This window comes from Hyaena hyaena, unplaced genomic scaffold (genome assembly GCF_003009895.1).
Source record: "Hyaena hyaena isolate Hyena2069 unplaced genomic scaffold, ASM300989v1 scaffold_1107, whole genome shotgun sequence".
In the NCBI taxonomy this organism is placed as follows: Eukaryota; Metazoa; Chordata; class Mammalia; order Carnivora; family Hyaenidae; genus Hyaena; species Hyaena hyaena.
The window spans coordinates 388,155-413,064 of NW_024081735.1; the positions used below are offsets into that span (position 1 = coordinate 388,155).

Genomic DNA, 24,910 nt, shown 5'->3' on the forward strand with positions numbered 1-24,910 from the left:
TGATGTTAGCTGAGGGCTTCTCATAGATGGCTCTTATGGTATTTAAGTAAGTTCCTTCTATCCCGACTTGCTCGAGGGCCTTTATTAAGAAGCGATGTTGTATTTTGTCAAATGCTTTTTCTCCATCTATCGACAGGATCATATGGTTTTTATCTGTTCTTTGGTTAATGTGATGTATCACATTGATTGATTTGCGAATTTTGACCCAGCCCTATAACCCAGGAATGAATCCCACTTGATCATGGTGGATAATTCTTTTTATGTGCTGTTGGATTCGATTTGCAAGTATCTTGTTAAGATTTTTGCATCCATATGCATCAAGGATATTGGCTTGTGGTTCTCTCTTTTCTTTTGCTTTGTCTCTGTCTGGCTTGGGAATCAAAGTGACGCTGGCTTCGTAAAATGAGTCTGGAAGTTTTCCTTTGATTTCTATTTTTTTGAATAGCTTTAAAAGAATTGGTATTAATTCTGTTTTAAATGTCTGGTAGAATTCCCCAGGGAAGCCATCAGGTCCAGGGCTCTTATTTTTTGGGAGATTTTTGATAACTGATTTGATTTCTTCACTCGTTATGGGTCTGTTCAGATTTTCTATTTCTTCCCATGTGAATTTTGGTAGTGAGTGTGTGTTGAGGAATTTGTCCATTTCTTCTCAGTTGTCCAATTTGTTGGCATATAATTTTTCATAGTATTCCCGGATGATTGCTTGTATTTCTGAGGGGTTGTTTGTAACAAGTTCATTTTCATTCATGATTTTGTCTATTTGGGTGCTCTCTCTTTTCTTTTTGAGAAGCCTGGCTAGAGGTTTGTCGGTTTTGTTTATTTTGTCAAAAAACCAACTCTTGGTTTCATGGATCTGTTCAATTGTTTCTTTGGTCTCTATGTTGTTTATTTCTGCTCTGATTTTTACTATTTCTCTTCTTCTACTGGGTTTGGGGTGCTCTTGTTGCTCTGCCTCTAGTTCCTTTAGGCGAGCTGTTGGATTTTGCACTTGTGCTCTTTCTAATTTCTTGAAACAGGCCTGGAGTGCAATGTACTTTCCTCTTAGGCCTGCCTTTGCTGCATCCCATAGAGTTTGGATTGTTGTATTTTCGTTTTCATTTGTTTCCATATATTTTTAAATTTCTTCTCTAACTGCCTGATTGGCCCATTCGTTCTTTAGTAGGGTGTTCTTTAAACCTCCATGTTTTTGGAGGTTTTGCAGACTTCTTCCTGTGATTGATTCAAGTTTCAAAGCATTATGATCTGAAAGTGTGCATGGTAAGATCTCAATTCTTTTTATTTATCGAGGGCTGTTTTATGTCCCAGTATGTGATCTATCTTGGAGAATGTGCCATGCTCACTTGAGAAGAAAGTGAATTCCCGGGCCTCGGGATGTAGAGTTCTAAATATATCTGTCAGATCCATCTGGTCCAATGTTTCATTCAAGTCCATTGTTTCTTTATTGATTTTCTGTCTGGTTGATCTATCCGTTGCTGTAAGCGGATTATTAAAGTCCCCTACTATTAGCACATTCCTATCTATAAGGTTATTTCTGTTTGTGGTTAATTGTTTTAAATATTTAGGTGCTCCCATATTCGGTGCATAGACATTTGTATTTGTTAGTTTTTCCTGATGGATAGACCATGTAATTATTATATAATGCCCTTCTTCATCCCTTGTTATTGTTTTTAATATAAGGTCCTGTTTGTCTGATATAAGTGTAGCTACTCCAGCTTTCTTTTGACTTCCCATAGCATGATAGATATTTCTCCATCCCCTTACTTTTCATCTGAAGGTATCTTCCAGTCTAAAATGAGCTTCTTGTAGACAGCATATAGATGGATTTTGTTTTTTTATCCATTCTGCTACCCTATGTCTTTTTTTTTTTTTTTTTTAATTTCTTGGAGAGAGAGAGAGAGAGAGACAGCGTGAGCAGGGGAGGGTCAGAGAGAGAGGGAATCACAGACTCTGAAACAGGCTCCAGGCTCTGAGCTGGCAGTCAGCACAGAGCCCAACGCGGGGCTCGAACCCACGAACGCGAGATCATGACCCAAGCGAAAGTCGGACGCTTAACTAAGTCACCCAGGCGCCCCAACTTTATGTCTTTTGATTGGAGCATTCAGCCCATTTAGATTCAGTGTTATTATTGAGATATGTGGGTTTAGAGTCATTGTGTCCTTTGTGGGATTCATGCTTGTGGTGGTGTCTCTGGTATCTTGTGTTCCTTGCAACACTTCCCTCAGAGAGTCCCCCTCAAGATTTCTTGTAGGGCTGGCTTAGTGGTGACAAATTCTTTCAATTTTTGTTTATTTGGAAAGACTTTTATCTCTCCTTCTATTTTGAATGACAGGCTTTCTAGATAGAGGATTCTTGGCTGCATATTTTTTCTGTTCGTCACATTGAGGATCTCCTGACATTCCTTTTTGGCCTGCCAAGTTTCAATAGATAGGTCTGACACCACTCTGATAGGTTTCCCTTTGTATGTTAGGGCCCTTTTCTCCCTAGCTGCTTTTAAAATTCTCTCTTTGTCCTTATATTTTGCCAGTTTCACTATGATATGTCGTGCAGAAGATCGATTCAAGTTATATCTGAGGGGAGTTCTCTGTGCCCCTTGAATTTCAACTTCTACTTCTCCAGGTTGGGGAAGTTCTCTGCTATGATTTGTTCCAGGACTCCTTCAGCACCTTTCCCACTCTCTCTCTTCCTCTTCTGGAATTCCTATGATACAGATAGTTCCGTTTGATTGTATCACTGAGCTCTCGAACTCTTCTTTCATGTTCCTGTATCAGTTTATCTCTCTTTTTCTCAGTTTCTTCTTTTTCTATAATAGTGTCTTCTAAATCACATATTCTCCTTTCTGCCTCTTTCATCCGTGCATTGGACGTCTCCAGTTCATTATGTATCTCATTTATCTCGTTTTTAATTCACCATAACTATTTTTAAGCTCCATATTGTTTGTAGCCATAGTTTCTCTGATGTTCTCCACGCTTTTTTCAAGCCTGGCGATTAATTTTATGATTATTGTTCTAAATTCTTGTTCAGTTATGTTGCTTATATCTATTTTGAGTAGTTCTCTAGCTGTCGATTCTTTCTGGAGTTTCTTTGGAGGAGAGTTCTTCCGTTTCATTATTTTGGTTAGCTTTTGTCTCTTGTTAATTTTAAAAACTTGTTGTACACTCGGCCCCTGTGAGTTTTGCTATATTAGAGAGGGCTCTTTTGACTGTTCAAGGCCTGTCTGTTCAGGAAGTGTTCTTTGGATGGTGTCTCTTGGTTTCTATTGTTGAGCGTTTGATTATTTTATTTCCCTGCTGGTTCCCTCCCCTCCCTACATATCTCTGGACCTCGTCCAGCTTTTATCTTCCCTAGTTCGCACTCATGCACTTATGAGGTTTCCTTACCAGTGTACTCTGTCTCCTTCTCTTCCCAAACTCTTGTGGCTCAGTGTCCTACTACTTCAGGCCTTCTCTGTTTGAGTCATGAGTGCAGGCGAAATGTACGGAGCTCCCTACTTCTCTGCCATCTTGCCTCCAACCAGCTCTTTTTTCTTTTTCTATTCAGATTTCTGTGTCTGGGACCTCCAGTACTGTGTTGAATAAAAGTGGTAAGAGTGAACTTCCTTGTCTTGATCTTGATCTGACATGAAAAGTTTTTGGCTTTTCACTTTGAAAATGTGTTAGTTGTGGGCTTATAATATATGAACTCTATTATATGGAGGGACATTCCTTCTCTACACAGTTTCTGGGCAGTTCTTATTATAAGTGGATGTTGAGTTTTCTCAAATGCTTTCTCTGCATCTATTGAGATTACCATATGACTTTGATCTTCCAGTTAGTGTGCTGTGTCAAGTTGATTGATTTGCAGGTATTAAACCATCCTTGCATTAGTAGAATAAAGCCATGTAATCATGGTATATGATCCTTTTAATATATTGTGACATTCAATTTGCTAATATTTGGTTGAGGATTGTTGCATGTTGATCAGGGATATTGGCCTATAATGCGGTGTGTGTGTGTTTTGTGTCCTTGTTTGGTTTTGATTTCAGGATAATGCTGTCCATATGAAAACAACTTGGAAACTTTCCATTGTTTTCAGTTTTGAGACTAATTTCAGATGAAGAGATATTAGCTCTTCTTTAAAAATGTTGTAGAATAGGGGCACCTGTGTAGCTCAGTCATTTGAGACTCTAACTTGTGATTTCAGTTCAGGTCATCCCAGTATCAAGGCATAGAACCCCACCTTTGGCCCTGCACTAAGCATTGAACCTGCTTGAGATTCTTTCTCTCTGTCTCCTGCCCCTCTTCCTGTTCACGTGCTCCCTCTCTGTCTAAAAATTAATAAGTATAAAATAAAATAAAACTATTTTTTGTTGTATTTTCTCTGCTTGCACAATTTCTACAACCTTGTCTTCCAGGTAGTTAATCCTTTTTGCATCACCTAATCTGTTACTGTCTCATTATAGTGTAGTTTTAAATGTCCATCATTGAACTCTTCAGGTCTGACTGATTCTTTTTATATTTTCCATTTATTTGTTGAATTTCTCACAGTATGCCTCTACACTTTTCTTGGGTTTGGTGAGCATGTTTTTGATCATTGTTTTGAACTGGTTATCAGGTAGATTGCTTATCTCCATGTTGTTTCCATCTTTATCTGAGATTTTATCTTATTCTTTCATTTGGAACATATTCGTCTTTTTCCTAATTTTGCTTGACTGTTTCCCTTTATACATAGAAAAGATTGTAACAAAACATTCGTTAATGATGCCAATGGATGTAAAATCCACTAATGTCTTTGGAGGCTGGATGTACCTATATCTATTATTCCTGTATGTATATGCGTTTATGCTTTTAATGAAGTAAATTATAATATCCTGTCCCCAGTTTGGCATTTAACTCTAATGAAATCTATGCCTCGTGGTATTAAAAAAAACAACACCCCACACACAAAATTACTCAAAATGATACAGTAGTTAGAATTATGTTTTATGATGTAAAGGTATATATTTAACTGACTATTTCTAATAATAAGAAACCAAGTGACCTAAAAGAAATGGATGAATATGAAGTTAAAAAAGTGAAAATATCTTTAAAATATGATGCCAAAGTGACTTTGTTTTCAAGGATTATTTTTTAAAATAAATTTATTTATTTTGGCGGGTGGGAAAAGCAGAGAGAGAAAAAGAAAGGAAGAGAGAGAAAAAACCCCAGGCGGATTCTGTGCTGTCAGTACAGAGCCTGACATGGGGCTCGATATCATGAACCATGAGACTATGAACTGATCCAAAATCATGGAGCCACCCAGATGCCCCTACAGTTTTATCTCCAACTTTACACTTATTAATTATCAGAAAATAACTTTTCAGATTGGTAAATTTGGTACAAGAGCTGAGGAATACACAGCTCAGTCCTTCCTTCATTCTCCTTGGCAATGGCTGCCTCCAAAAAATACATATTCTACTCTGTTCCAACAACAGTAGGTTTTAAAAGGGCACCATCTTCCTCTGAATTTATTACCAAGTGGGTAGTATTTCATTCTGGGATCCAAAATAACAAGTCCATTATGTTCAATATCTATGTTCAATATCTATGCATATTCTCCAAAAGGTAGACACAGAGAAAATTGCCATTTTGATCTTCATATCCCTGACTTCTCTGTGACTGTTTCTATTCTGAATTTATTCTCAATTAGCAGTTCCCTAATAATGTTCCATATTTATATATCAACACTGGTTTTGGTGGATCCCCTAACACAAGCTCATGAATAATTCCCATGGCTTATTATGGGTATAGGTAATAATTTAGGCACCTCTTTATGTATGTATTTAGAAATGTAAGATATACTTTGCGAGAGCATTGAGAGTTGTCTACATCAGAATGTATTTAACAGCATCTCTTACTTTTCTCCATTCTTTATGGTAATAGATGCATATGTGGGGATGGGATACTCCAACATTGGAAAGAAAGGACATTTCAGTCCCTTCTTCACCTTGGACCCTGGAGGACCCCAAATTTAGGAATCAAACAGGTTATCATGTCACAGCTTGACAGTCTCCTTCAAATTCTTGAATTGCTAAAGAGTTAGTCTTTACATATGTCCAAATAACACACGTTGTGAGGAGACAGGGGTCCTTGACCAATAAGGGACACAATATTAATGTTATGATTTGTAATATATATGTATATATAATTTATTTTACTGAATATCAAAGACTTAAGAAATAAATAATATATACCAGAGTACATATTTTTGCATTAATATAATTAAATTTGAGACACAGTTCTGTAACACCTAGAGTGAAGCATCAGGGACACTTTGGACTTTGGGTGATAGATATGAATTGATGCAGACACATCCTTAGTAACAGATGAAACATTTTAGTGAGTGATATTGATAGAGAGGCGATGCACGTGTGGAGAAAGGGGGACTGTAGGAAATCTCAGTAACTCCTTTTAATTTAGTCATGAACCCAAAATTACACTGAAAAACAATATCTTAAACATACGCAGAGAAAATAAATGTATAGCTTTTGAAGTAAGGAGAGATGTATAGTTTATACATGGTGAAATTGCATTATGCCAAAATCAGGGAACTAAAATGCCTGGTGCTTACAAACATATGGTCTTTTTTCTGAGCAGGGTACAAAATAAAACTTTTTTATACCCAAATCGGCATATGTACAATTCTTCTCACTCTCTGAAGACACTGACAACCTGAAACACAGAGAATTATATCTCATTAATCTTACCAATATGTACCATAACATTCTGATGAGTAAACCATTCATTTTGACTAATAGTTATATATATAAACCCGAATTTCCCATACTTTTTTTTCTATGCAAAATTTCAACAACTGTGGGTATCTGATTGATCACACATTGTGTTTGCTTTCTAAGATTAATTCTTGTGAGGCACAAAATCAAAAGTTGTCAGGAAACTTACTCGGTAGGAGCAAATGTTACGCCTTTTGCCTGCACAGATGAAATTTGACCTCTTCTGTGGGAGACTCTAATCCATGTGCGATGAGAGAATAAATTCGACAAAAACTAGGAGAAAACAAATTTTATTAGAAGTCAAAGAAAAGCTCTGATGCTCATTTGAATTTGTAGTACTAAATAAAAGTTGTCTTTCTTACTTTATAGAAACTTTCAAATTGTCATATAACGTTACACACTGGACACTTAACTATAAAAGTATCTTGGTAGGAATAAGTGAAGACAACAATCGGAGAATGATAGCAATTTCAGAGTTTTGAAAATGGATCAAAGGTTAAAAACCGAAGACATATTTAATGGAACAAGACCTTGAGATTCAAGTAAGAAACACACGTGTAATCTTCTGACTTAGGATGTTTCCATGTCTCCCCACCTGCGACTTCAAGCTCAGTGACCAAGAAGATGGCATCTGTTACAATTGGGAGAAGCTGCCAAGACTGATGGTGCTGGTGCCACAGGGGGAGACTTGATCAGCAGGGGGATGGTGGTAAATTACACATTGAATTTTCATCTCCAAGTGCTGATTGTGGTCGGTAACGATGAAGAAAACCCATACTTTCACTGGGCAGAGAATGCGGTATTTGTGTCAAGCACTGTGTCCCATGAACATGATGAAAAGATACTGGCTGTAAGACTCTAAGGGAGGAGTTGACATGAGCTCTCCACGCACTCTTAGCTGGTGGAAAAAAAATCTGTGCACATGGCAAGGAGACCAAGATGCACCCAGGAGAAAGTCCGACAACAGGGGACCTGAGAGCTTATAAGAAAGTTATGAACGGGCCCCTCCCACACTCACAGACACAGTCACACATCTCCCATTGCACACAAGGAACCCTACTGACCTGTAGAATTTGAACACATCCTTTCGAAAAACAACAACAAAAACCCAAACACTAGTAATTGACATCAAACATACAAAATCACAGGTCATAAAAGCAGTCAATAAGAATTTGGAAAAACTGAACAAAACTATCAGCACACAGATTTTAGTGGAGAAGATCCTATCAAAAAGCTTAAGCAAAAAAAGAAAAATAGTGAATCTACAATAAATGAAATAGAATGCATGTTTACTAAATTATATTTTAAAAAGTGTCTACTTGAAAAGTTAAAAAATATGAAAAGCAATGGAAAATGTCTTCCAATGAAGGGAAATCAAAGATCAGTAAAAACTTCTATTAGGATAAGTTGTTGCACATATTAAGAAAAAAGTATTTAAATATATGCATACTTATAAATATATGTAAATGTTAAAGAAAACTTAATTGAAATAATTATGTGAACATGTGAGGGCAGCAATATAGCAAGTCAGAAATGTCAATAGAGGAACCCAACTAGATGAATAAACCATAGAGAATCTAAGTGCATAAATACATACCCGAAATGAAAACTTCATTAAGTTTTCTCTACAGAAAATTTGGGATGTGGTCGAAAAGAACTGATGAAAGTTAAGGAGTAACACATTTTCTCTCATAGGATGAGAGAGAAAAAAGAAAAATTTACAGAATTCAGAGACTTTCAACACATTATCAGGAAAGCCTGATAATGAGACAGTACAACAATCTTAAGGCACAATAAATGAACAACTTAATAATATCATTTAAAAATATTTATAGACACCGGAGACTTAGCAGACTACTCCTAGAATGAGCACAAACAAATCTACAACTCATGGCATCATCATGAAATGTCCAAAGAAACTTGCAAATACAGACCAAGAGGTAATCCTGAGGGAACAGAGTGGATTACGAAGTGACTTACGTCTGTGTGAAAATCAGGGATGGGTGAAATATCTTGACCTCTGTCAGCTTTAGGCCACCTTATGTACCACAGACTCCATATCTCTGCCCTGTACAAGTTCACACTGGACGGGATACAATCAGCAAGATGAAGCCCTAAATCCCCCATGGAAACAAACCCATGTATCTTCATTCTAATCATGGTGCCAGGACTATTCACTAGGGAAAGACAGCATCTTTTACAAAGGGTGTTGGGAAACTGAGGACTCCCATGGAAAAGAATGAAGCTGGATCTTTACATTTACACCATATACTCAAATTCACTCAAAATGGACTAAACACATAAATATAAGATGTAAAACTATACAGTTCCTCAAAGAAAAACTGGGGGAGAGGAAAAATACAACATTTTATTTGGCAGTGATTTCTTGGGTAGGCCACCAAAATCGGACGACAAAGGAAAAGTCCATGGTAGACAAATGAGCTATCTCAACCTATACCTTTCTAAGCATACAGGGCATGATCAACAATGAAAAGACAGAGCAGAGAAAAACACTCGCAAATCATATATCAAACAGGGAATCATATCTAAAAGATATAATTAATCTACAAGTTAGTACCAACAAAAACAAACTCCAAAATCACAATGAGAAAATGGTCCAAGAAATTAAATAGATGTTACTTCCAAAGAAAATATAAATGGTGAAAGCTCATATGAAAACTTGGTCAATATCGTTAATGAATAAAAAAGCAAATCAAAATCTTGATGAGGTATCACCTTATACTCAATAAGATGGATGTTATGAAAAAAAGTGTTGGGGTGCTGGGTGGCTCTGTTGGTAAAGAGTCCAACTCTTTGTTTTGGCTCAGGTCATGATCTAACACTTTGTGGATTTTAGCCTTGTATCAGGCTCTGTGTTGACCAGCGCAGAGCCGACTTCTGATGCTCTGTTTTTCTCTCCCTCTGCACCTCCCTTGCTTGCTCTCTCTTTCTCATCAAAAAAATAAATAACATTTTTTATCCATGTGATTCTTGATGTAAGTAGAGAAAAATTTAGGACTCTTACAGTATAAATGAGACATGGTGAGGGACCATAAAGGCAAGTAGGTCTCTACATTTTACTGAAGCTGCTGTGGGTTGTGATAGACTGTGATCTATGAGTATCTACTTATCTGTATAAAGATATATAGTATCCATATTATTTGTATAAAGGAGATTAGAGCCTATATGTACATATATAGAACATTATGTATCTAAAGTTTTTATGAAGAAAAGACCTATATTACTACATGCGATGCTCCGTCAATGAGGTAATGATGTAGAAAAATATAACCTTCACTTTTATCTCACAGCATCAGAAATATAATATCAAAAAAATAAGATCTAATTGGATCATAAACCATAATTAAAAGCTAAAAAATAAAAAAATAAAGAAAAACGTAAAATAATGTAGGAAAGGAGCACCTGGGTAGCTCAGTCAGTTGAGCGTCCAACTTCAGCTCAGGTCATGATCTCACTAATGGGTTCGAGCCCCACATCAGGCTCTGTTCTAACAGCTCAGAGCCTGGAGCCTGCTTCAGATTCTGTATCCTCCTCTCTGCCCCTCCCCTGCTCACACTCTGTCTCTCTCTCTCAAAATAAATAAACCTTAAAAGAATTAAAAAATAATAATATAGGAAAATACTATAGGGGACGCACCTGGGTGTCTCAGTCGGTTAAGTGTTTGGCTTCAGCTCAAGTCATGATCTCGAGTTCATGGGTTGAGCCCTGCATTAGGCTCTATGCTGACTGCTCATAGCCTGGAGCCTGTTTCGTATTCTGTGTCTCCCTCTCTCTCTGACCTTCCCCTGCTCTCTCTCCCTCTCTCAGAAATAAATAAAACATTAACAATGTTTAAAAAATACTATAGGAAATTATATTCATGAACTTGGGCTCACTTCTGAATTAGGTCCATCATAATCATGGTTACACAAAAAACGCTAAGTAGGCCCATGGTAACATTAAAATTCAGATCGACTCCAATCTGAGAATATAAAACGCATGTCACAGGTATTTGCATCTAAGAGCTCAAAAGAACTCATACCTCAAATATGACAGAGACTTCGTCGACAAAGTGAAAAGAGGACACCATACTGGAGAAATGAGAAGAGACACACTCCAAGACTTCTCGTTCTCACAAAGGAGCACACCCTTAAGAATTACAGCCCCAAAATGGTACTGATTATAACCACCAGGACTTATCAATTCATTTTACTGAGACTCCTCACATCTGGATCAAAGGACTATTTGGTACAATGTATGCTGACACAATACAATAGAATACTGTAAGGATAATTTAATATATTGAAATATATACATATCTATGTATATATCTATGTATATGTAACTCAATTTCATACATATGCTTACAGAGAAGTGTAGCATAATTATACATACATACAATTATCTTATATTCTACATTATTATTTTATTACGAAACCTATATTATGTATATTCCATAAGTACACTATGTAATATGTGTTTATGTATAATAAATGGTTATAAATAAGATAAGTGGAAGAAGATGTAGAAAGACTCTTCATAAGATAATTATTCATAATACCCATGCAGTACAAAGGAAGTACATTTCTGAGAACGGTTTTTAAAATGTCATATTCCTATGAGACAGCAGTGAAAATTCACAAACTATAGACAAATGTGTTAATATGGACGCATTACAATAGCATCTGGGTGAGAAGGGAGACACTCTTAAAACATGCACACGGAATAACTCCATTGATATAAAGACCCCAAATAAGCTGAGTTATTTCATAAAATGAAAATAGACCCGATAAGGGCTCTACACTTGTCTCATGATGTAATTTGTAATTGTGTGATCCTAGCTGTTTCATAAGCAATTAGCATAATCATATATGTAGTTTCCTTGGTGTGTTATAAAATTTAATGTAAGGTTTATTTCAGGCAAAAGAGCATTTCTAGAAGCGCAGCTGTCTATGAAAAGCAAGAATTGGAAACTATCAAATGTACATTAAATGTACCAAAATATAAATAATGTGTCATAGAGTGAAACCATGGAATATTAAAGCCTTTAAAATAAATAAACTACAAATACATATAAAACTGTGAATGAACTCTACAAGCATATTAACTGACAAGCTTTATTAAAATTATTTTTTAACATTTATTTATTTTTCAGAGACGCAGAAACAGCGCGAGCAGGGGAGGGGCAGAGAGAGAGCGAGACCCAGAATCTGAAGCATCTCCAGGCTCTGAGCTGTCAGCACAGAGCCCGATGTGCGGCTCGAATTCACGAACCCTGAGATCATGACTGAGCCAAAGTTGGAAACAATTGGCAGAGCCACCCAGGCGCCCAATTAACTGACAAGCTTTTAATACAATCTGGAAACATTTGGAAACTTACCATGTCCTTTCCATCATCAGAGTAGAGCAGGCTAGAATTCTTAGGACGTCCAACTCTCATTCCATGACTTTTTCTCAGGGCTAAAGCAATAGCAGCTGTTGGAATACGTGAGCCACTCCCTCAGGCAGTGACAAGAGTGACACGCTGGAGAGAGATTATGAGACATTATCCCAAAAGCTGTGACTACTAAAAAATGAAACTTTACATACTTGTACGTGTATACACTTATGTGTCCATAACATGTTCATATAGGCTCACAAGCTGCTAAAAATAAAACAACACACACACACACTCAGAGAAGAGTCAGGCTTTCATCCCCTAATTTATGAGCACATATAAAGCACCACAAAAATGTCCACCTCTACATGTGCAGAGAGTCACTGAAGAAAACCACGTATAAAATGATTTATCTGTTATCGTGTTACAGGAGGAGGAAATGTGAGGCAAGTGTTAACAACGGGCAGGGCGACTTTAGATGAGTATTTCTTCCTATTGTTGCCTCAGAAGTAATACTCTCCTATAATCATGATTTCTGAAAGGTCTCTGAGTGATTTTCTAACTCACTTTTCCCAAAAGAATCTATTATCCTCTCTGCCTATTTAACAAAGAGATATTACTCTATGTTTTATCTAATCTATCTAATCTTATCTAAACTAATATCGGAATTTGCGCGGGATGTACCTTTCTGGAGCATTGTTTCCAGGGATGTTTTGTTCTGCTCTGGTCCTCCAGTAGCTAGAAAATTAAAGCAATCCTCTAAAAATATGATATTAAATAAAATAAACCATAATAAGTTCAGTGTCTTAGATTAAAATTGGGTGTACTATTTTACCAGAAAAACGTAATAAAGTAATGAACATGAGGGGGCAAATATTTCAAAAGCCTAAAGAATCAAACCTCATCATTTCTTGCACTATTGGGTTTAAGCAATTTCAAGAATTAATTCATCTTTCTCCATAAAGCCTCTTGTATAACATGCCTTTGAGTTACGAAATCTGAACATATATTTAATACTCCCTAAAATTATTCTATTTCTGCTTTAGATGAATTCAGAATAACTATTGAACATTTAGAGCATACATGCATTAAAATGAGAAATTGAAATTCAAAAAGTTACACAATACATCCAGTAACATTAATGTGAAAAATTCCCTTTGAGTCATTCAAACACTATCTTACAGGAAATAACAGCTATTGTGACCACGGTGGACATCAAGATGAGGCAGATGATTCCCAGGATCCCAGCAACGAACTTCTCTGGACATGATGGTGAGTAGTAGGAAGAGAAATGAAAACACTCAGAAACGATGCACAGAGAAACTCATTTAGGAAATTTACAAACAAGAGAATCAACGATACACAGAGAATCACATATGGTAACTTGCACCTCAAACCCATCACGGCCATTGTGATCTCTCAGAATACACCAATGCATTCCATTGCAACACCATATTCTAACCTCCAGCTCTGGTCCTCACAAAGGGAAAATATGTGAGATCATTTCCTACTCTTTCCCTACACCCCTGCACCCCAACTGCCCATCCTAGAACAGGCATACCTGTCTGTACTACATGTTTTACCTTTGCAATGATAGTCCTTGCCGTTCCCTTGAGGATCCTGAGAAGCCCTTTGAAGATTCAATTCTGCATAGGCTATGTCCTCCTCAGGTGCGGAAATGGAGCTTTTAGTGCCCTTAGGTTTCCCTTGCTGTCTTTTGGAGCCCTTAGCGTGATGGAGTTCTGCATAAGTTACTGCTTGGTTACTCATGTGTGCAGCTGAGTAGTGTCAGGCACCGTGCTGTCTGAACCCGCACTGAAGGGCTTGATAAATAGTGTTTGTCATGTGCTGACAAGATTGCTCGTGCAGCGACACTGGGTGGAGTGCGGGGTGAGGGACACACTCGTTTGCAGTTGAACAATGTCATCTCTGGTACTAACTTCTGTACCAGATTCCACAGACATACAACGTCAGATTCCACAGACATACTTCCACACTATCACACTAGCCAGATTAAAATTAAAATGCTATTTTAGAAACCAACAGTGTTGCACCAATTTTTTGACAATGTTAAAATCCACTATTAGTTAAAATTTAAGTGCCCTAAGATTGAAGAATGGTATTTTTAGAAGTTATAGGAATTTCCTTTTGCAAATGACTTTTATTTGTGATTTTAGACTGCTTTACTGTAAAGAAATGCAGTGCTATCAAGGTGATTTTTATTTTGAATATCTGTGGAGTTCTGAGCATCATTAAGTTTTAGAAGAAATATTTTATATGTTGCAAAATGTTTCATGACACACTAGCATTCCCCAAAGCAGAGACAATAGTGAAAACAGAAAACAAAATTAAAACATATTTTTAAAAGAGGGCTTAATGAACATCAGAAAGTGACAACTGATTTGATGGCAAAGATATGAAACCACAATTTGATAAATAAAAGTATAGATCATTTATGGAAGAGCACCGTTATTACAAACTTCTAGAAAGATCTATGATTTCAAAGGCTGTGAGGGTAGCTGTATTTGTATAGTGATGCTAATAAATCACATCAAGTTAATATCAGACTTCAGTCAGTGAGCTTGCAGTCAGGGAACTATGGAATTACTCCGGCCATCAAAGTACAAGGTGCCAACTTTAAACAGTTATTTCATGTCAATATCTGGTTTCCTAATCTAAAAGAGGAATTAAAATATGTAAAATTAAAGCATATAAAGGACTTAAACTCAATCTGACTCTTCCAAGGTCTCAATAATATATTAGTTAAATTATTTTAAACACAGTAACCATTTATCATGACTCATTTATGTCATTTAGACCATGGAACATAATTCATTACACAGGAGTATCTTTCAGGATTGAATAATTTTCCTGGCAAAGTTTTGTTCCATTTTATACAGTGTTTGGATTGTTTATAGTTCAGTGTAAGTTGGCCTCTTACAGAAGGTACCCCATGTTGTATTTTATGAAAAATCAAACTGCACTCATTTATGAAAAAATATAATGAGAAATTACATTTGTCCTTTGTAATGGTTCAATTTAAGAATCTATCATTAATTTTGGGCAAATATCAAAGAATACATAATAAATCATTGATGACAATTGATGATAAATCCAAATTAAGTGTTCTTTGCCACGAAGCTTATGTGATCTCACCCAAAATTATATTGATTAACAAACCCAATTGTGCATATGCATAAGATCTTAATGACTTCTCCACAGTTAATAATTTACATATTGTAAGATCTCTAACATATAGCATAGTCCTTCTGGTTTATTACCCTGAATTGTTGGAATGCAGATATTAATGTTCTCTGTGATATGATTGCGTGTTAGCTCTGCCTCAAGTGCATCCCACCAGCATTTGTATCTCCCACTCCCTGGGGTGGCTGGTAGAGAGACAGGGCAGGAGTGACACATACCTTCTGTTGGCCACACAGTCACACATCTTCCAGACGGAACCAGGTTACTCTCGTAAGCAGGTAATGTCTGTGGTCTCTACAGCTTGCCGGCCCTGTGAGAGCTCAGAGTGAGGCAATAGTGGAAAAAGTAGATTTCTCATCAATGTGTCACCTAAACTTTGAACAGGAAATTCTTACTGTTGGGCTATTTTGAAGAAACTGTATGTCATCACACACCTCCAGAAGGTAGGAGACTTTGATCTTGATGCCATTTAGTTTGTCCCTTGGCAAGTCCCTCTGACAAATTCTATGTTCCACAAGACATTGGGGTCAGAGACGTGACCACCCAGGCTGTAATTTGCTCTCATCTGAATCACAAACAAGGACTGAGGCCTTGTTTAAAATAGCTTAGATATCTCTGTTTTACTTAGGCAAGGTTGCTGCCCCTTGATATTATGCCCTCCTTTATCTTATGCCCCTGATGTGTCATTTCTTCTATACTGAAAGTATCCTAAAATCATCATCCTGTCAACAGATATTTAATGATAGTTGACATTAATAGTGAAGAATGACTACGTTTCCAATTTTATTGTAACTGGCATAAAGACATCAATCTTTGAATGGATCTACTCAATTTCTACCTTTGTTTTTCATAAGCCTACATTCTGTCTGTATTATTTGTAAATAATAAGTTGTTAAAGTTTCTGCTAGAAAAAAATAAATCCCCAAGGGAAGGATAAAACATTGAATAATATTGGGCACAAGCACCATGCCAGAGAGTTGAATAGGAAATAATTATTCATGTTATTTATTTATTCTTCTCCGTTGCATCAATGGAATTCTTTTCCTTTGTTTTTCCAACGATTGAATTTGATTTGCTAATACTTTTGGGCATATTTATACGTATGTCTCTATTGGCCTGGAGTTCTGTTTTGTTTTCTTCTTTGCAAGCTTGGTGGACAATAGTAGTTTTATTTTCATTTTTCATTTATTTATTTATTTTTTATGCTGTATAGTTGAAATCCGATCCCATATTAAAATTCAGGCGTAGATGTAATGATTCATCATTTATACACATTATGCTATGATCATCATGATAAATCATCATGATCACCCATCACCGTACAACATGAATACAATGGTATTGACTCTATTCCCTATGCTGTAATTTACATTCCAGTGAATTATTTATTTCATAACTGAACATTTGTACCACTTACTTTCTCTCATGTCAGCCATCCCCCTCCCCACTTCCCTACAGAAGTCACAACTTTGGTCTCTCTGTATGTGAATCTTTTGGGTTTGTTTCTTTGTTTGTTTTTGATTTGACATCATTAGGTAAATCATATGGTATTTGCCTTTCTCTGACTCATTTCATTTAGCATAAAACCCTCTAGGTCCTTCAATAGTGTCAACAATGAGAAAAATGTTTTGAGGAACCTCTATCCTGTTATCCATTGTGACTACACCAATTCAAATTCCCACCCACAGTGCATTAGATTCCGTTTTCTCCACATGCACACCAATATTTGTTACTTCGTGTCGTTTTGATTCAGACACGTGTGAGGTGATATGTCATTGTGGTTTGGATTTACATTTTCCTGATGATTAGTGGTAGTGAGCAGCGTTTCACATGTGTGTTGGCGATCTGGATATCTTTTTTCAGAAAATATCTCTTCAGGTCCTCGGTCCATTTTGTAATCACGTGTTTGCATTCCTTTTGTGTTAAGAAGTAGGAATTCTTCTTATAATTTGGATATTAACTCCTTGCTGGAACATCATTTGTAAATATCATCTCCTACTCAGTAGGTTGCCTTTTTGTTTTATTGACAGTTTCCGTGGCTGGGCAAATGTCTTGTTTTTTGGGATATTGTTTAATTTTTTCATTTTGCTGCCGTTCTCTATGAAAACAGATCCGAATGAATAAAGATGAAACCTTAGCTCCAAGAGATTATTGCCTGTGCTTTCTCTAGGAGTTATTGTTTCTGTCATGTACCTATGTTTTTAATTCTTTTTAGGCTTATTTTTCAGCATGGTGTAAAAAAGTAGACCAGTTTTATTCCCTAGCACACAGGTTTCTAGTTTTATAAACACCATTTCCTGAAGACTCTCTTTTCCCTGTGTCTCTTCATGCCCTCTTGTCACATATTAATTGGCCATATAGACACACATTTGTTTCTGGGCTTTCTATTCCATTCCTTCGATCTATGTGTCTATTATTGTTCCATTCTGCTTGGATTGCTAGAGCTTTGTAGTAGAATCTGAAATGTAAGAGCATGTTTCTTCCAGATTTATTCTGCTTTCTTTTATTTTTTTAATTTTTAAAAATGTTTTATTTCTGAGACAGAAAGAGAGAGAGAGAGCATGAGCAGGGGAGGTTCAGAGAGAGAAGGAGATACAGAATCTGATGCAGGTTCCTGGCTCCGAGCTAACTGTCAGCACAGAGCCCGACATGAGGCTGGAACCCACAAACCACGAGATAATAACGTGAGCCGAAGTTGGATGCTTTACCGGCTGACCACCCAGGCTGCCCTGTTTTAGTCTTCTTTCTAATCATTGCTTTGGATATTTAGAATTTCCTGTCATTCTGTACAAACTTTCAGAAATTTATTCTAGTTCTGTGAAAATGCTATTGGTATGTCCATAAGGTTTACTTTGAATCTATTGGTCATTTTGAATAATATGGATATTTTCACAATATTAAATCTTCCATCCCATAAGCATCGTATATAATTCCCATTTATTTATTCCTGTCATCTCAAGTTTCTCCAAACAATCGCTTATAGGTTTCGGAGACTAAGAATATCACCTTTTTGGCTAAAATATTCTTTGTTAATTCATTTTGATAAATTCAATTAAAAATGGGATTGTTTTAATTTCTCTTTCTCATAGTTTATTACTACTCTATAGAGGTCCAATGGATTTCTATCTATTAATTTCCTATTCTGCAACTTAACTGATTTCACTTAATAGTTCTAATAGGTTTTATAGTGTAGTCAGTTTTTTTTTACCCTAGAGAATTATGTCATCTGCAAATCATGACTTTTTTGCATTTTGTTTATCAGCATTCATGTCCTTTATCGATTTTTCATTTCAAATTTTGGTGTCTAGGGCCTCCAGTATTGTGTTGATAAAAGTGGTAAAAGGGGACTTCCTCGTCTTGATATTGATCTGAAAGTAAAAGCTTTTGACTTTTCAGTGTTGAGAATGATGTTAATAGTGGAGTTGTAATATATGAACTTTATTATAAGGAGGGACATTTCTTCTCTACACATCTTCTGGGAAGTTTTTATTATAAGTGGATGTTGAATTTTGTCAAGTGCTTTCTCTGCATCTATTGTGATTACCATATGATTTTGATCTTTTAGTCAGTTAGTCTGCTGTGTCAAGTTGATTGATTTGCAGGTATTGAACCATCCTTGCATAAGTAATATAAACTCACTTAAGCATGGAGTACCATCCTTTTCTTTTATTGTGAAATTCAGTTTGCTAATTTGGAAGAGGATTGTTGCATGTTGATCAGGGATATTGGTCTATAGTGTGTGTATGTGTGTGTGTGTGTGTGTTGTGTCCTTGTAGTGTTTAATTCAAGGTAATGATGTTCCTATGGAATGAATTTGGAAACTTTCATTGTCTTCAGTTTTGATACTAACTTAAGACGAAGAGGCATTTACTCCCTTCGACAGTCTTATAGAATTGGGGTGCCTCTATAGCTCAGTCAGTTGAGGCTCTAACTTGTGATTTCAGCTTAGGTCATGATCTCAGTGTCAGAGGATCGAACCTCAAGTCCAGCTCTGCACTGAGCATGCTACCTGCTTGAGATTCTCTTCCTCTCTCTCTCCCTTCCCTGAGCCTGCTCATGGACTCTCTTCTCTCTAAAAAATTAAAATAAGAGGAAAGATGGAGGAGAAGCAGGAAGCACCTTACATTTCGCCTGCACCCATCTCTCAAACAGAGAAGGCCTGAAGTCGTAGGACACGGAGCCACAGGAGTTTGGGAATAGAAAGAGAGCACACTGGGAAGGAAACCTCATAAGTGGTGAGTGCGAACTGGGGAAGACAAAAGCCGGACGGGACCAGAGACAGAGAGGGAGGGGAGGGAGCCCAGCTTGCAGGCAGCTGCGGTGGTGAGTGATAAACCGGCAAGTGGTGGTGAGCTGCTCTAAGTCCAAGGGAAAGGAAAGAAAAGCTGAGATTGTTCATAGAACCGTCCCTGGAGAAGAAAAAAGACCTGGGCTTGGAAAGACAGTGTTTCCTAGCTCTGGCTGGGGTGCTGACTTTAAACTAGGTGCTCTGGTCCCAGAAGGTGCCAGGAAAAACTGAACTGCCGCGCGTCCAGCACCATCCATGGAGGTGACGGCCCGTTAACCAGCAGGAACGCCTGCGGAGGTGGTCCCGGCGCCGGGTGAAGCAGCAGGGGCGCGCGCGACATCGCCCCACTGAAGCGGCGGTGGCGGCCACCTGGTGAAGTGCTGCTAAACTTGTGAAGCGGCGGCTGCGTGAGCGAAAAGTTGCCTGCTGAAGCCGCGGCGGCGGGTAAAGCGGTTGCTGCAGGGTGAGGCGAAGAGGACTCTGCGGACCTGAAGTTGCTCTCTTCCCCAAACGCGCTCGGCTTGTATTGCTGCTGGACCCCGGGCAGATCTGAGGCTGCGGCACTTCCCCCACCCTCCACTTAACCCCAGGCAACAGGAAGCAGCGACCAGCTCAACTGTTAATGGCGGCACAACAAAGCCTCTCAGGGGTAATCAGACCTGATAGTTTATCTGGATAACACCACCTTCTTTCTCTCACCTCTGCAAACATATACCACCCCTTAGCTCTTTGAGAAAAGCTTCTTATCCCTTCTGCCTGTTCATTCTATCTCCAATCTTGCCTCATCTCTGCCCTATCATCTCTCTCTTTCTCTAGCTCTTCAACAAGCACTGCATACACCTGGCTATTTAATTGTAACTGGGAAATCTGGTTATATGCTTTAAACCGATCTTTGTCTATCGGTTTTCTTCATTCTTCCCTTCTCTTTTCTTTTTTTTGTGACTTTTTAATGTATTTTTATTTTCTATCATTCGCCTTTCCTCCTCCGTCTTTTCTTATTGCTTTTTAGTTTCACCCCTTGGTTAGCGTGATTGTTGGATTTGTTTGTACGTTTGTGTCCCTCTGTTCCCGGTGTGTTTGTCTGTGTTTTCTTCTCCAGGGCTACCTCAAGAAACAAGCCAAAGTACACATGGTGGAGAATCCCAAATAGCACTACGAGTAGGAAAATAAAATAACCAAGGTCTCAACAAGAGAGACCAAGAGATACCATTCAAAGAACACTTTCTGAACAGACAAGCCCTGAACAGTCAAAGAATCTTCTTGGGTACAGCAGCTCTCACAGGTGCAGAGTACATAACAAGTCTTTAAAACTAACAAGAGACTAACCAAAATGATGAAATGAAAGAGCTCTCCTCCAAAGACACTCCAAGAAGAATTGACAGCTAATGAACTGCTCAAAACAGATATAAGCAACATAACTGAACAAGATTTTAGAACAATAATCATAAAATTAATCGCTGGAATTAAAAAAAGCATAGAGGATCTTAAAGCAACTATGGCTAAAACTAATATGGAGAATAAAAATAGGCATGATGAATTAAAAAATGCGATAAATGAAATACATAATAAACTGGAGGTACCCAATGCATGGATTGAAGAGGCAGAAAAGAGAATATGTGTTTGAGAAGACATCATTATAGAAAAACAAGAAGCTGACAAAAAAAGAGAAAACTGATCCAGGAACATGAAAGAACAGTTCGAGAGCTCAGTGATACAGTCAAATGCAACAATATCCGTATCATAGGAATCCCAGAAGAGGAAGAGGGAGGGAAAGGTGCTGAAGGAGTTCTGGAACAAATTATAGAAGAGAACTTCCCCAACGTGGAGAGGGAAGTAGAAGTTGAAATACAAGAGGCTCAGAGGACCCCCCTCAGACGTAATTTGAATCGACCATCTGGATGACATATCAGAGTGAAAATGGCAAAATATAAGGACAAAGAGAATTTTGAAAGCAGCTAGGGAGAAAAGGGCCCTAACATATAACGGAAAACCTATAAGAGTGGTGACAGACCTATCTACTGAAACTTGGCAGGCCAGAAAGGAATGGCAAGAGATCTTCAATGTGACGAACAGAAAAAATATGCAGACAAGAATCCTCTGTCCAGCAAGCCTGTCATTCAAAATAGAAGGAGAGATAAAAGTCTTTCCAAATAAACAAAAATTGAGAGAATTTCTCACCACTAAGCCAGCCCTACAAGACATCCTGAGGGCGACTCTCTGAGGGAAGTATTGCAAGGAAAGAAGACACCACCACAAGCATAAACCCCACAAAGGGCACAATGACTCTAAACCCACATATCTCAATAATAACACTGAATGTAAATGGGCTGAATGCTCCAATCAAAAGACATAGGGTAGCAGAATGGATAAACAAACAAAATCCATCTATATGCTGTCTACAAGAAACTCATTTTAGACTGGAAGATACCTTCAGATGAAAAGTAAGGGGATGGAGAAATATATATCATGCTACAGGAAATAAAAAGAAAGCCGGAGTAGCTATACTTACATAGGACAAACTGGACTTTAAATTAAAGACAATAACAAAGGATGAAGATGGGCATTATATAATAATTACAGGGTCCATCCATCAGGAAGAACTAACAATCATAAATGTCTATGCACCGAATATGGGGGCACCTAAATATTTAAAACAATTAATCACAAAAAGAAACAAACTAATAAATAAGAATGTGCTAATAGCAGGGGACAATAATACACAACATACAGCAATGGATAGATCAAACAGACAGAAAATCACTAAAGAAACAATGGACTTGAATGACACAATGGTCCAGATGGATCTGACAGATATATCTAGAACTCTGCATCCTGAGGCCGAGGAATTCACTTTCTTCTCAAGTGAGCATGGCACATTCTCCAAGATAGATCATATACTGGGCCATAAAGCAGCCCTCAATAAATATAAAAGAATTGAGATCATACCATGCACACTCTCAGATCATAATGCTTTGAACCTTGAAATGAATCACAGGAAGAAGTCTGGAAAACCTTAAAAACATGGAGGTTAAAGAACACCCTACTAAAGAATGAATGGGCCAATCAGGCAATTAGAGAAAAAATTTAAAAAGATATGGAAACAAATGAAAATGAAAACAAAAATCCAAAATATATGGGATGCAGCAAAGGCAGTCCTAAGAGGAAAGTACATTGCTCTCCAGGCCTATTTCAAGAAACTAGAATAAACGCAAGTCCAAAACCTAACAGCTCACCTAAAGGAACTATAGGCAGAGCAACAAGAACACCCTAAACCCAGTAGATGAAGAGAAATACTAAAAATCAGAGCAGAAATAAACAACATAGAGACAAAATTGAACAGATCAATGACACCAAGAGTTGGTTCTCTGAAAAAATAAACAAAATTGACAAACCTCTAGCAGACATCTCAGAAACAACACCCAGTGCTCATCCCAACAAGTGCCCTCCTCCATGCACATCTCCCCCTCCCCCCCACACCCATCAGTCCTCAGTTTGTTCTCAGTATTCAAGAGTCTTTCAAGTTTTGCCTCTCTCCCCCTCCCCCACCATTTCCCCCCTTCTTCTCCCCCTTGGTCCTCCGTTAAGTTCCTCCTAATCCTCCTATACGTGCAAACATATGGTATTTGTCCTTCTCTGCCTGACTTATTTCGCTCAGCATCACACCCTCAAGGTCCATCCATGTTGCTACACATGGCCAGATTTCGTTGTTTCTCATTGCCATGTAGTGTTCCATCGTATAGATAAACCACATCTTCTTGATCCATTCGTCTGTTGATGTACACTTAGACTTTTTCCATGTTTTGGCTATTGTTGAGAGTGCTGCTATGAACACTGGGGTACATGTGCTCCTATGCATCAGCACTCCTGTGTCCCTTGGGTAAATTCCTAGTAGTGCTATTGCTGGGTCATAGGGGAGTTTTTTGTTAACTTCTTAAGGAAATTCCACACTGTTTTCCAGAGGGGTTGCACCAGCTTATATTCCCACCAACAGTGTAGGAGGGTGCCCATTTCTCCACATCCTCGTCAGCATCTAGAGTTCTCTGATTTGCTCATTTTAGCCAATCTGACTGGCGTAAGGTGGTATCTCAGTGTCGTTTTGATCTGTATTTCTCTGGTGAGGAGGGATGCTGAGCATCGTTTCCTGTGTATGTTGGCTATCTGGATGTCCTCTTTGGAGAAGTGTCTGTTCATATCTTCTGCCCATTTCTTTACTGGGTTGTTTGTTGTTCCGGTGTGGAGTTTGGTGAGTTACTTATAGATTTTGGATATTAACCCTTTATCTGATATGTCATTTGCAACTATCTTTTCCCATTCCGTTGGTTGCCTATTAGTTTTCTGGGTTGTTTCCTTTGCTGCGCAGAAGCTTGTAGTCTTGATGAGGTCCCAATCGTTTATTTTTGCTCTTGATTCTTTTGCTTTTGGGAATGTGTCAAGTAAGAAGTTGCTGCGGTGGAGGTCAAGGAGGTTGTTTCCTGCTTTCTCCTCTAGGGTTTTGATGGTTTCCTGTCTCACGTTCATGTCCTTTATCCATTTTGAGTTTACTTTTGTGTATGGTGTGAGAAATTGATCTAGTTTCATTCTTCTGCATGTTGCTGTCCAGTTCTCCCAACACCATCTGTTAAAGAGGCTGTCTTTTTTCCATTGGATATTCTTTCCTGCTTTGTCAAGATTAGTTGGCTGTACAGTTTTGGGTCCACTTCTGAGTTCTCAATTCTATTGCATTGGTCTATGTGTCTGTTTTTGTGCCAATACCATACTGTCTTGATGATGACAGCTTTGTAGTAGAGACTAAAGTCTGGGATGGAGATACCTCCCGTTTTGGTTTTATTTTTCAGTATTACTCTGGCTATTCGGGGTCTTTGGTGGTTCCATACAAATTTTAGGATACTTTGCTCTAGCTTTGAGAAGTATGCTTGTGCAATTTGGTTGGAATTGCATTGAATGTGTAGATTGCTTTGGGTAGTAATGACATTTTAACTATATTTATTCTTCCAATCCATGAGCATGGAATGTTTTTCCATTTCTTTGTGTCTTCTTCAATTTCCTTCATAGTTTTCTATAGTTTTCATCATACGGATCTCTTGTATCCTTGGTTGGGTTTTTTTTTTTCTTTTTATTTTTTCTTTCTTTCTTTTTTTTTTCTTTCACATCATCTGCAGGTAGGTTTATTCCTAGGTACTTTATGGTTTTTTGTGCAATTGTGAATGGGATCAGTTTCTTGATTTCTCTTTCTGTTGTTTCATTGTTGGTGTATAAAAATGCAACCGATTTCTGTACGTTGATTTTGTACCCT

At 37.7% G+C, this 24,910-nt stretch overlaps 1 protein-coding gene and 1 pseudogene across 1 annotated transcript in view; both read right to left on the reverse strand.

Moving 5' to 3' along the window:
• Positions 1-10,640: 10,640 nt before the first annotated feature.
• Positions 10,641-13,895, reverse strand: LOC120224080 (annotated as a pseudogene).
• A 71-nt stretch (positions 13,896-13,966) lies between these two features.
• Positions 13,967-24,910, reverse strand: part of LOC120224081 (NKG2-A/NKG2-B type II integral membrane protein-like) — a gene marked incomplete at its 5' end in the record, with an annotated part of 48,303 nt that continues 37,359 nt past the window's right edge. The window contains 2 exons of the mRNA XM_039222314.1: positions 13,967-14,067; positions 19,846-20,196. Coding sequence (XP_039078245.1) covers positions 13,967-14,067; positions 19,846-20,196 — 452 coding nt within the window. The remainder of the gene's footprint in view (positions 14,068-19,845; positions 20,197-24,910) is intronic.